This window comes from Pongo pygmaeus, chromosome 2 (assembly GCF_028885625.2).
Source record: "Pongo pygmaeus isolate AG05252 chromosome 2, NHGRI_mPonPyg2-v2.0_pri, whole genome shotgun sequence".
NCBI classification, from domain to species: Eukaryota; Metazoa; Chordata; class Mammalia; order Primates; family Hominidae; genus Pongo; species Pongo pygmaeus.
Genome location: NC_085930.1, coordinates 144,763,668 through 144,775,808, shown reverse-complemented (window position 1 = coordinate 144,775,808; position 12,141 = coordinate 144,763,668). Strand labels below are relative to the sequence as shown.

Sequence of the window (12,141 nt, the reverse complement as noted above, 5' to 3'; positions counted from 1 at the left end):
TTATGTACTTTTTAAAGAAGAGCGCCTGGGTACTATATAATCTCTAGTTCTCGTATGTTTGACAATATCTGCGTCTTTATGCTTGAATACCCTCTTGGCTTGGTATAAAATTCTTGGGTATAGAGCTTCTTTCTCTGAGGAAGTTGCAAACATTGTTTCATGGTCTTTCAGTATTCAATTTTACTGAGGCATGCTGATTTATTTATTTATTTATTTTTTACCAGTTGTCTGGTGACTTGAATTTTTAAAATTGGAAAAAAAAAAACCCAATGATAAACCTTTATTCATCCTTGAGTTCTAGTAAATTCACAATGCAAATCTGGGGTCCATCACTATTCATTATCAGTATTTCCTGGATATGGTGTGATTTCTGACCTTTCCTATTCAGGTTTTCTTTTATTTCAAAAAAGCTTTTCTATTGTCTTTTAATATATTTTACTATTTCATATATTCTTTTGTCTAAAACACATAAATAAGATCCCATCTGCTTTCCTTACCTATACCTAATTTTCTTTTGGATACTTTTTTTGTTTCTTTTCTATTACATTTTACTTGATCTTTCATAGTCTTCTTCCTCATCCCGTTTTTCCTAATTAAAGTCCGGAAGTATACATCCACAAAATGATTTTAATGCTTAATGGAACTGTACTGGGTACATGTAGTATAATTTTATTAATCTTCCCATTAGATACCTAGATTGCCTCCAAATTTTCACTATTATAAACATCCACACTTGGGGTGTGTGTGTGTGTGTGTGTGTGTGTGTGTGTGTGTGTGTGTGTGTGTGTGTGTGTGTGTGTGTGTGTGTGTGTGTGTGTGTGTGTGTGTGTGTGTGTGTGTGTGTGTGTGTGTGTGTGTGTGTGTCAAGGTCTAGCTAGCTCTGCAGGCCAGGCTGGAGTGCAATGGCATAATCTCAGCTCACTGCAGCCTCTGCCTCCCATGCTCAAGTGATCCTCCCACCTCAGCCTCTTAAGTAGCTGGAACTACAGGCACACACCATCACACCTGGCTAATTTTTGTATTTTTTGTAGAGATGGGGTTTCGCCACATTGCCCAGGCTGGTCTTGAACTCCTGAGCTCAAGTGATCTGTTTGCCTCAGCCTCCCAAAGTGCTGGGATTACAGCCACGAGTGACTGCGCCTGGCCAATCCACACATATTCTTAACTACAGCAGTGTTGCTTCTTAAGATTGGTACGCTAACCCTAATTCCTAGTATGGAAGCTCAATGCCAAAAAAACCTTTAAATCATGCTTGTGAATCCATTTTCCTATATTCTGATGCAGTCAGGCTTAAGATACTGAGTGCACGATGAATGATTTTAAGGGTTTCCAGGTCATCGCCATAAAAATGAAATCCTAGTTTTGTGGCTAAGCAGGTTAAAGAAATCTCTCAATGAAAGACAGCGCCTTGCTGATGGCTTGTTCAGCACCCTCAAAAAAGATAGATAATATTTAATGGTAGAGGTATAAAATGGTACAATCTATATTGAGGATTATTTGACTTTATCTATGGGGCTGGATAGTTTCTGTTTATCCCTCTAGACCTGCTCTTCCCCTATCTCTATGCCTCAGGAGGCTGACCTGAATGGACCACATCAGAGATCCCATTTGAGACTCTGTCTCAAAAAAAAAAAAATTCATGTATCTTTCTAAATATACATAGATAGATGGAGAGAGAGGCTCTTTGGAAGAGTAAGCAAGAACATGATGACACTTGTTGCTTCTGGGGAGGAGAAGTGGGTAGTAGGAAACTTTTTACTATTTCTTTTGTTTCTTTGAATATTATATCATATGAATAGTGCCTGTTCAAAAAGTACACTACATTAATGAGAAAGATTAATTGAGGCCTTTACAGAAGCTATGACTAAGGAAGAATTAGAAGAATTACAAAAGGAGTTACTAGAAGATGATGGAAAAAACCAGCAAATTATAAAGTTGCTGAAGTGATCCAAGGAGTCAAATTCTTGGATAATTAAATTTCTTAACATGGTCCCTTTATGGAATTATGCCCTGACTAGTAGAAATACATGTAGAAGTTACTTCCTGAACAAAACCATGTATAATAAAGATTTGTTCTAAACATGATCATCTTTATTATTATTGAAGGAGGTTTAGTTTTTTTTTTTTTTGGAGACGAAGTTTTGCTCTTGTTGCCCAAGCTGGAGTGCAATGGCGTAATCTCGGCTCACTGCAACCTCTGCCTCCCGGGTAAAAGCGATTCTCCTTCCTCAGCCTTCCAAGTAGCTGGGATTACAGGCATGCACCACCATACCTGGCTAATTTTTTTGTATTTTTAGTAGAGACAGGATTTCTCCATGTTGGTCAGGCTGGTTTCAAACTCCCGACCTCTGGTTATCCGCCCGCCTTGGCCTCCCAAAGTGCTGGGATTACAGGCGTGAGCCACTGTGCCCGGCCAGAGCTTTAGTTCTTTTAGCCTCCTCCTTTATGTACAGGGTTTATCAATATCACTAAAACAGTAGTTTGATTGTTCAGTGATCCTGGTTTCCAGTGAAAGATGAGACTCATTAAAGGAAATGGACATGAGAAGACTCTATCAGGAAATGAGTGAAGACTGCTGGAAAAAATAATCATTTAACTAAAGTTGGCTAAATCACATTTTTATGCTATTCAAAAATGGAAAAAATAGAAAAGGATTTTGTAAGAGGGTTTTAATACTCTGGACATGCGCATTCCTGTTAAAAATTCTACAAGACATAGGGAAACTCACTCACCCTTCCTGGAATTGTGCTTGGGCAGATTCCTCTGCAACAAGAGTCTCATACTCCTCAGCGGCAAACCGGTCCCAGTCTGAGGGCTCAGGCCCATCGTTCTCAACATCCTGATTGGAAAGAAGACAGCCACAAGAAACAAAAAAAATCAAAGGCAAAGAATTGGAGATAGATCATCACACAAATGTATACTGCTGAAAAAATCCTACCTGAAAAATGTTTCATTTCAGCAGGTTTAAAAGAGGTGCTAAGGTAAAACTCCTAAGGTAATTTTCTACACCTCAAATGGCAAAATTATAACTGTTTAGCTGCTAGGTTTTTTAGGTATAGATTCCATTTTTTTCTTTCCCTTTTTTTTGAGATAGAATCTCACTCTGTTACCCAGGCTGGAGTATAGTGGCACGATCTCAGCTCACTGCAGCCTCTGCCTCCTGGGTTCAAGCGATTGTCCTGCCTCAGCCTCCCAAGTAGCTGGGACTACAAGCAAGTACCACCATGTCCAGCTAATTTTTGTATTTTGTAGAGACAGGGTTTCGCCATGTTGGTCAGGCTGGTCTCGAACTCCTGACCTCAGGTGATCTGCCTGCCTCAGCCTCCCAAAGTGCTGGGATTACAGGCGTGAGCCACCGTGGCTGGCTGATTCCAACTCTTCTTTTAAAAGACATAGGGTCTCACTCTGTTGCCTAGTCTGGAGTGCAGTGGTGCAACAATAGCTTACTGCTAACCTCAAAATCTGGGCTCAAGTGATTCTCCTGCCTCAGCCTACTGAGTAGCTGAGACTACAGGCATTCCACCTACTAAGTAGCTGAGAATGCAGGCATGCCACCATGCCCTGCTAATTTAAAAATTTTTTTGTAGACACAGGGTCTCACTATGTTGCCCAGGCTGGTCTCGAACCCCTGGCCTCAAGTGATCCTCCCGTCTTAGCTTCCTAAGTAGCTGGGATTACAAGCACAAGCCATAGCACCTGGTAAGTCTAGATTCTTTAGCCTTGTAATCAGAGACATTTTTCTGGTCCCCTCTCCTCTGGCACTTTGCACAGCAGCCACCTGTAGTGACTTGTGGTTTGCCACAGGCCCGCCTGAAATGTACCTTCCCCAAGCCCCCATTCGCTGGCAAATTTTTGTTCTTTCTTTAAAAGCTAACTCAGATACCATGTTGTCTGTGATACCTTCCTGGAAACAGCCCTTCTCTCCATATCACTCCCTTTTCCCTAATGTAGATACTTCAGTTGCCACCTTTTGTTCTTGTATCTCTGCCATCTCCATATATCCAGTATCTCTTCAACACAGTGCACAGAATTTATTAAGCACTGACTAATAATGTTCTTTGTAGATCAGAACAAATATCAATAATTATACCATTTATAAAGAAAAGTAAAATTTAAAGGTAATTTTTTTAGAGTAAAAATGGTAACACAAAGAAAATAAGTGAAGAGGGAAAAGACCACACACTTTTGTGAATTTTCTTGAAATTTTATGTTTCAGATAAAATGTCTTTCCAAGCCGAACATGAGTTAGTATTGCCCTAGGGTCTAGAGTAAGTTATGCCAAGAATAATGTTAAGTTCCTAAACAATGACCACTATTAATTACTATATTTAATTCCTTTTAAGACCCCATCTCTAGCCTTCCAACATTTATGAAATTGCAATGCATTATAGGCTTACAACTGGCAATGTTTGGGGTTTTGTTTTTGCTTAGAGAAATATAAAACAGGCCGGGCGCAGCCAGCTCACGCCTGTAATCCCAGCACTTTGGGAGGCCGAGGTGGGCAGATCACCTAAGGTCGGGAGTTCGAGACCAGCCTGACCAATATGGAGAAACCTCGTCTCTACTAAAAATACAAAATTAGCTGGGTGTGGTGGTGCATGCCTGTAATCCCAGTTACTCGGGAGATTGAGGCAGGAGAATCACTTGAACCCGGGAGGCGGAGGTTGCGGTGAGCCGAGATCACACCATTGCACTCCAGCCTGGGCAACAAGAACGAAACTCCGTCACACACACATACACACAAAGAAAGAAACAAACAAATATAAAATTATGGAGCATGTTAAATTCAATGAAACAGACTTTAAACCAGCGATAATGCAACTTGATATGCTGAGATCAGCTGCAGAATATTTGTTTTTGGAAGGCGATAAATTCTTATTTATCTTATTTAGAAGGTGATCATATTCTTACTACTATTTAGGTCAAACAGTTATGGAACATGTAGAAGAAAAAAGAATGCAAAAGCTTCTTATAGTTCACTGTTACTCAACTGCAACAGTCTGTTCTTCACATAATTTTTACTTCTTAGAGGAATGGTAAGAACAAGGGGTGACACTGTTTTTATTTTTAACATGGATCGTATGTATAGGGTCTTCTGAGGGTCCACAGGTTTGTGTGTCTGGGGAAGGATATTCAGCTTTATTCAGATGTAGAATGCATTCAAAACCGATAGCCATGAACAGCAATCATTAACATGTGAAAAGGCGTCATATTATTTGAAGGTTTTCTATCATGGAGAACTCTACTTTTTACCGTGATGGGGAAAGCTACTTACCATGGAATCCTGGAAATGAATGGTACCAGTGAATCAAGGCCAATATAGTTTCTAATACAGATGTGCCTATTGATATATTTTTAAAAGTTAGAAGGACAATTTTTTTTCCAAAACTACTCTTTTGTTTCCAGTTTGTGTATTAGTAGATGAGCTATAGAGTCTGCTCAGTAGAAAGTGCTTACACAGACACAGGTTACCTAGACCCGACGATCAGCTGTGGAGAGACATGTGCTCTAGAGGTCCTTTATTGTCTCTTTTTAGTCTTTAATGAAATGTTATAAATGTTACCTCTTTACTGAAATTCCAGCATGCAGAGACCATTTTAATATGTAGCACACACAGCCCCCGATACTGCAGCCCTCAAATAAAAGTTAAAATTATACTGTTACCTTCTGGACCGCAAAGGGATCTCTCTGTTCATGGTCTAAGTATTTCTCCAGATTAAAGAAAGTGTCATAGAAGATGTGAGCCATTCTGCACCTCTTCAGATCTCTTAGAGTTATTTTGCCTACATAAAAATAAACAAATCTGGTAAATTTCATCAAGAGCTGTTTTGGCAAGAGAAAAAAACTTTCCCTGACATCTAAAAGTATAGGTATATGTTTATTATAAAAGTCCTATTTTCAGAATAAAAAAATTTAAATCTCATTTCTTTTTTCAAGAGTATCAATTTCTCAAACCCATTTCTTTTATTAAATTGAGGTAAAATTCACTAACAAAGTTCATCATTTAAACAATTTTAAAGTGCACAATTCAGTGGCTTTTAGTACGCTCACAATGTTGTACAACTATTACCACTATCTAGTTCTGTAATAATATCATCACCCCAAAAGGAAACTCCGTGCCCATCAAGCAGTCCCTCCCCATCTCTCCTCACGTGCTTTCTGTGTCTAAGGAAAAATCTTCTTTCATCCCCCAAACCCCGCTTTCATTTTCTTTTTAAAAAAGAGATAGGGTCTCGCTGTGTTGCCTAGGCTGGAGTGCAGTGGCTACTCACAGGAACAATCATAATGCAATCCTCCCACCTCAACCTCCTTAGTAGCTGGGACTACAGGCACACACCACTGTGCCTGGTGTAAAATCCTATTTCTTAAATAGCAGACTTGCCATCAATTGCTACATTAAGGCTGGGCATGGTGACTCACGCCTGTAACCCCAGCACTTTGGGAGACCGAGGTGGGTGGATCACCTGAGGTCAGGAGTTCGAGACCAGCCTGGCCAACATGGTGAAACCCCATCTCTACTAAAAATACAAAAATTAGCTGGGCGTGGTGGCGGTCGCCTGTAGTCCCAGCTACTTGGGAGGCTGAGGCAGGAGAATCACTTGAACCCAGGAGGCGGAGGTTGCAGTGAGCTGAGATCACACCATTGTATCCCAACCTAGCAGACAAAGCGAGACTGCATCTCAAAAAAAAAAAAAAAAAAAAAAAAAAAGTTGCTACACTAATAGTCAAGGAGAAACTTTAAACACTTCTGTCCTGGGAAGTCTTCTATCAAGACTCTGAAATGTTAAATAATTTAGGACAATCTAGGATTCTTTGCCCCCCTCTGATACATAGGTGAACAGTGCAAATGTCCCATTGCTTGGTCTCACCATCAACAGCTGGCTTCACTAGGTCAAGCATCTGGCACAGTAAATCATGGAATGGCAAGGGCTCAATTCCCATGGCTTCCATCCGTTCACACTGCTCCTCATAGAAGTGCTCCAGCTCATACATGGAGAGTACACCATCTCCATCCACATCCATGCAGCGGAACCAATACTCAATGCTAGGTGATAAGGACATCATTATCATGGGCCTGGTAAAGACCTTTTATTTATCCAGATTTAGTATGTTTCTTTTAAAGTAAAAGTTACATATTACGTACACTTCAGGCTTAGATATAGTTTTACAAAGTTTGTTAGAGAAAATGGCAGACCCCTTCTTCCCTTTATTTTTCCACCCAGAACCAACCATGTTCAACCCTGATTATTTTGCTTTTTACCTTCCTATTTTCAGATAACACATCTATATCGCTCCTTTCTTGTATTTATTTTCAGAACTTTAGAGGCCGGGCGCGGTGGCTCATGCCTGTAATCCCAGCACTTTGGGAGACCGAGGTGGGCAGATCACTTCAGGTCAGGAGTTCGAGATCAGCCTGGCCAACATGGTGAAACCCTCTCTCTACTAAAAATACGAAAAACTAGCTGGGCATGGTGGTGCATGCCTGTAGTCTCAGCTACTTGGGAGGCTGAGGTGGGAGGACTGTTTGAACCTGGGAGGTGGAGGGTGCAGTGAGCCAAGACTGTGCCACTGCACTCCAGCCTGGGTGAAAGAATGAGACTCCCGCCTCAAGAAAAAAACCAACTAACCAACCAACCAACCAACCAACCAAACAAAAAGTAGATTTCACACTATGAAAGTTGAACTTTAGTTCTTTTATAATTTGTCACCACTTTACCTACATGCCCTTCTCATCCTCTTAATACAGTTAACTTGCTCAACATTCAGAATTTATAATTTTATATTTTTCTTTTATCTATTTGCTTAGTTTTCTGTGTACTTGCTACTAATTCAACACCCAAATTCTGCCAGTTGTCTAAATCCACACTCAGTCCCATGAGGTGCTCTGTCAATTGCATGTTCTTGATGAAGTCTTCCTTGGTTCCTTCTGACCTACTCTAATCTGGGCTGCTTAGTCTCTAGGCCTCGCTTAGTTTCATCCAGGGATTCCTTTCACCTTTCTCCTATTTCTTGTTTCTCGCGTTTTCCTCATTCTTTGTTTCCTCATTATTTTGTTACTCTGCGCATTCTCTAGTAGCTTCTTGAATCAAAGAGCATGGCAGGTATATTTTTTGAGATCTTGGGTCTTTGAAATGCCTTTTTTCTACCCTCTAATATGGTTGGTATTTTGGCTAGTTACAGAATTAGAGGTTTGTGGTGTTTTGCCTTCAGATTTTTTAACTTTAGAGATGGGGTCTCACTCTGCTGCCCAGGCTGGAGTAGAGGCACAACATGGCTCACTGCAGCCTTGAACTCCTGGCCTCAAGCAATCTTCCCAAGTAGCTGGAACTACAGGTGCATGCCACGATGCCTGGCTAAATTTTCTTTTTTTTCAGATGGCATCTCACTCTATCACTCTATTGCCCAGGCTGGAGTGCAGTGGTGTGATCTCGGCACTGCAACCTCTGCCTCCTGGGTTCAAGCGATTCTCCTGCGTCAGCCTCCTAAGTAGCTGGGATGACAGGTGCCTGCTGCCACGCCCGACTAATTTTTTTTTTTTTTTTTTAAGGAGAGACGGGGTTTCACCATATTGACCAGGCTGGTCTCGAATTTCTGACCTCAGGTGATCCACCCGCCTAGGCCTCCCAAAGTGCTGGGATTACAGGCGTGAGCCACGGCGCCTAGCCTGGCTAATTTTTAATAATAATAATAATAAAAGTTCTTTTTTTTTTTGTAGAGACAGGGTCTCACTATATTGCCCACACTGGTCTCGAACTCCTGGCCTCATGGGATCCTCCTGTCTTGGCCTCCCAAAGTGCTGGAATTTTAGGTGTGAGCTCCTGCGCCTGGCCTTTTCCCTCATACTTTAAAAAGTATTGATCCATTGTTTATCCAGTATTGATGGATAAACAATACTAAAGCTTTATTGGTATCTATTCCTTTGACTATAACCCATTTTGTTTTTTGCCTCTTAGAAGCCTGCAGAGGTTTCTCTGAGTCCTTAGTAGTTTGAAATATCATGATGGCCTTGGTTGAGATCTAACTCATCTATTTGGCTGGGCTTTTCTGAGAGCCTATTCAGTTTGGAAACTGAATCCTTCAGTCCTTGAAAATGTTTGTATCTCTCTTCCCTGCCCTTTCCCTCCTTTTTTTTAAGAACTGTTATTGAGATCTACATAGCCCAGTAATGGTATAGCTACTAGCCACATGTGGCCTTTTGAGCATCTGAAATATGGCTAATCAAATTTGAGATGTTTTCTCAGTGCAAATACAAAACAGATATACAACAAAATTAATTTTACCTATTTTTAAATTTTTCCATTGTGGCTAAATTTTAAAATTACCTATGTGGCCTGTACCATATTTCATTTCCCAGTTACGTTAAAATTTTTTTGACCTGTTTCTCCAATTTTTGTATCTTGTCTCTATTTCCTATTGCTTCATCTTTTTTGGGGGAGGGGGTTTCCTTCTGGGAGGGTTACACAGCTTTATCTTCTAAACATTCTTTTTTTATTTCTGCTATTGTAGTTTTGATTGCTCAGAGCTTTTTGGTTTCCTGAATGTTCCTTTCATAAAAAGTATCATTCTGTTCATGTCCTGTACTGTAATTTCTTCTCATATCTCTCTGAGGATATTAATCACTGTGTTTTTTTTCTTGTTAACGTTTTATTTTCTCTGAAAGTCTGTTTCATCCAAGTTATCTTTCCCCCTCTATTTGTCTGGCCTTTATCTTTTGTGCAAGAGGCTTTACTCAGGTATCTAGTGATCCTCTGTTCTCTGCTCATATTTGAGAGTAGGTGCTAAAAAGCTGATTGGAGGTTCTGATCTGTGGGTTTGTTGACTCTGGGCTTTACTGTAAAATGAATGGGCTAGGTTTTTTCCTTGGGGATGACCCAGTGTCGAATCTTCAGGTCTTTATTCTTGGGCAGGTCAGTTCCCCAGAAAAGCATTTCAGTTTCTTGCTTGGAGGTTCAGGGCAGGTAGGCAGCATTCTGTTAGCTGAGTGAGGAATGAAGACTGGGCGTCTCAGCATTCAGTATGCACACACTCATTTTATCTGTTTTCAAGATCGCATTCCCATCTCAACTGTGCCCAATGCTCCCCAGTCCGGAGGCCCTCTGTTTTACACTCTTCCGGGAATAAAGCACCCGTTTTATGCTAGAGTAGAGGACATGACCGGAAGATCAACTGTTCATTTAAACAAACTTTCTATAAACTCTCCTGTTTTTGGCTTTACCTTTACCCCACCCCCACTTCGAAGGTTCCTAGTATCCCCAAATCCTGAATGTCTGCAGGTTTTGCTGGGTATATCTGGTTGCTTCTTGGTTTTTCCCTCAGCTGGCTTAGGATTCAGGCAGTCTGCTATGTTTATTTGCTTTCCAGTTTCTAATACTTTGTTATTATTTCTCATTTCCTTTATGAAGCCAACAACATTAATTGGTAATAGGGAACAATGTTTTTCTAAAGAACCACAAATTCATGGCAAAGTAAAACTTTTCAAGAGAAGGTTCTAGGAGACTGCTGTTCAAATTCCCACTTGTAGGCCTGAAACCATATTAAGAACCGCACCTTTAATGGTTAAAAGAAAATCTCCTTTGGGGAGAGAAAAGTGAAAATAAGTTGTAACTGTTGACTGTTTTCAAGTAAGTCACATTAAGATCTGTGTGTACCTTTTCTGAGAAAGATATAGTTTACATTATTGCAAAAAATTGAACATGTAATACTTGAAAAGTTTTTTACTTTTTGTTTTTGAGACAGGCTCTCATTCTGTTACGCAGGCTGGAGTGCAGTACTGCAATCATGGCTCACTGCAGCCTCAACCTCTTGGGCTCAAGTGAGACTCTTGCCTCAGCCTCCAGAGTAGCTGGGACCAGACGCATGTACCACCACACCTGGCTAATTTTTTAAAAACTTTTTGTAGAGATTGGGTCTTCCTATGTTGCCCAGACTGGGCAAAGTCTTTTTGAGAAATATATTTTAAAAATTGTATCAACTTGATGTTTAACGTTATTATTAAAGAACAAAGGGGGACATTCATTGGACCTAATGAATGTGAGGTAATAGGTTGGCTATGGTGAGGTTCAGTCATATCATATCTACTTTCAGAATATAAAAGGGGCAGAATGCTGCCCCACTGTGAAACTATTCCTGATTGTGACGAAAACCTTGAAGAGTTACATCTCATAAGCAGAGGGCTGCAATACATGTAATAATATCTGTTTGTTACACTGTTGGGACTTTTTTTTTTTTTTTTTTAAAGTAATAATGGTTTTAGTACAAAAGGGGCAGGGGAGTGGCCTCTGGCCTCTAAGATCTCTTTGTGTCTTGAAATTCCTCATTACTTATCTTAAGAGAACCAAAATCAGGCAAAAGGGAATAAAGTAAATCTTGATTTTGACCAAGGATTTAACAGGACTGAAGTGAAAGACAACTTATTTTACTGTGAAATAGAAACTGAAATACTTTAGTTACTTGCATTTTCAATTAAGAACTAAGACAATCTTCTCTTTAAAATAAATAAAGCTAAAGCATACCCTTCAGTTCTTTGTTAATAGCCCATAAGAGAGAAAGAAAGTTAGAATGCAAAGATAGATATACTGCCTGAATATTTGCCAAAGGCACATAACTGCTTTTAAATATCTGAAAGATGTGGTAGATCAATCAGATATAATTCTCTGAATATTGGAGACCATAAGGATCAATGAACAAAAGAGAAAAATGAACAGGCTGCCTCGGTGGATAGTTACCTGTCCCTGAAAAGTTTAGCAGCAGGGGCTGGATGGATAATACATGCAGGACATGTTCAGAGGGTATTTTCTTATTGAAAGTACTGGATACTCTCTAAAGTTTCTTTCAATGCAGATTCTTTTTCTTTTTTTTTCTTACCAAAGTTAACTGATCTTCTCAGAGCCTAAAAGTATTGACTATTTATTGTAGGAAAATTGGAAAACAGAAAACACAGAAGGAATAACTGACCAGAGAGCACTAGTGTTAGATTTCTGCTATATTTACCACCAATATTTGGTTTTTCAAAGCATAATGATATTAATGACAAATTATATTTCTAAAATTGTAGACAAACAAAATTACTTTTTTTTTTTTTGTGAGACAAAGTCTTGCTCTGTCGCCCAGGCTGGAGTGCAGTGACACGATTGCAGCTCA

The 12,141-nt window shown here is 39.9% G+C and overlaps 1 protein-coding gene across 3 annotated transcripts in view; it reads right to left on the bottom strand.

Moving 5' to 3' along the window:
* The window catches only part of PPP2R3A (protein phosphatase 2 regulatory subunit B''alpha), a 181,546-nt gene that overhangs the window by 38,680 nt on the left and 130,725 nt on the right, over window positions 1-12,141 (bottom strand). For all 3 annotated transcript variants that reach the window (XM_054480612.2, XM_054480613.2, XM_054480618.2), the window contains 3 exons: window positions 6,870-7,045; window positions 5,665-5,783; window positions 2,733-2,839 (listed from right to left, as the gene is read on the bottom strand). In XM_054480612.2, the coding sequence (XP_054336587.1) occupies window positions 2,733-2,839; window positions 5,665-5,783; window positions 6,870-7,045 (402 nt within the window). The remainder of the gene's footprint in view (window positions 1-2,732; window positions 2,840-5,664; window positions 5,784-6,869; window positions 7,046-12,141) is intronic.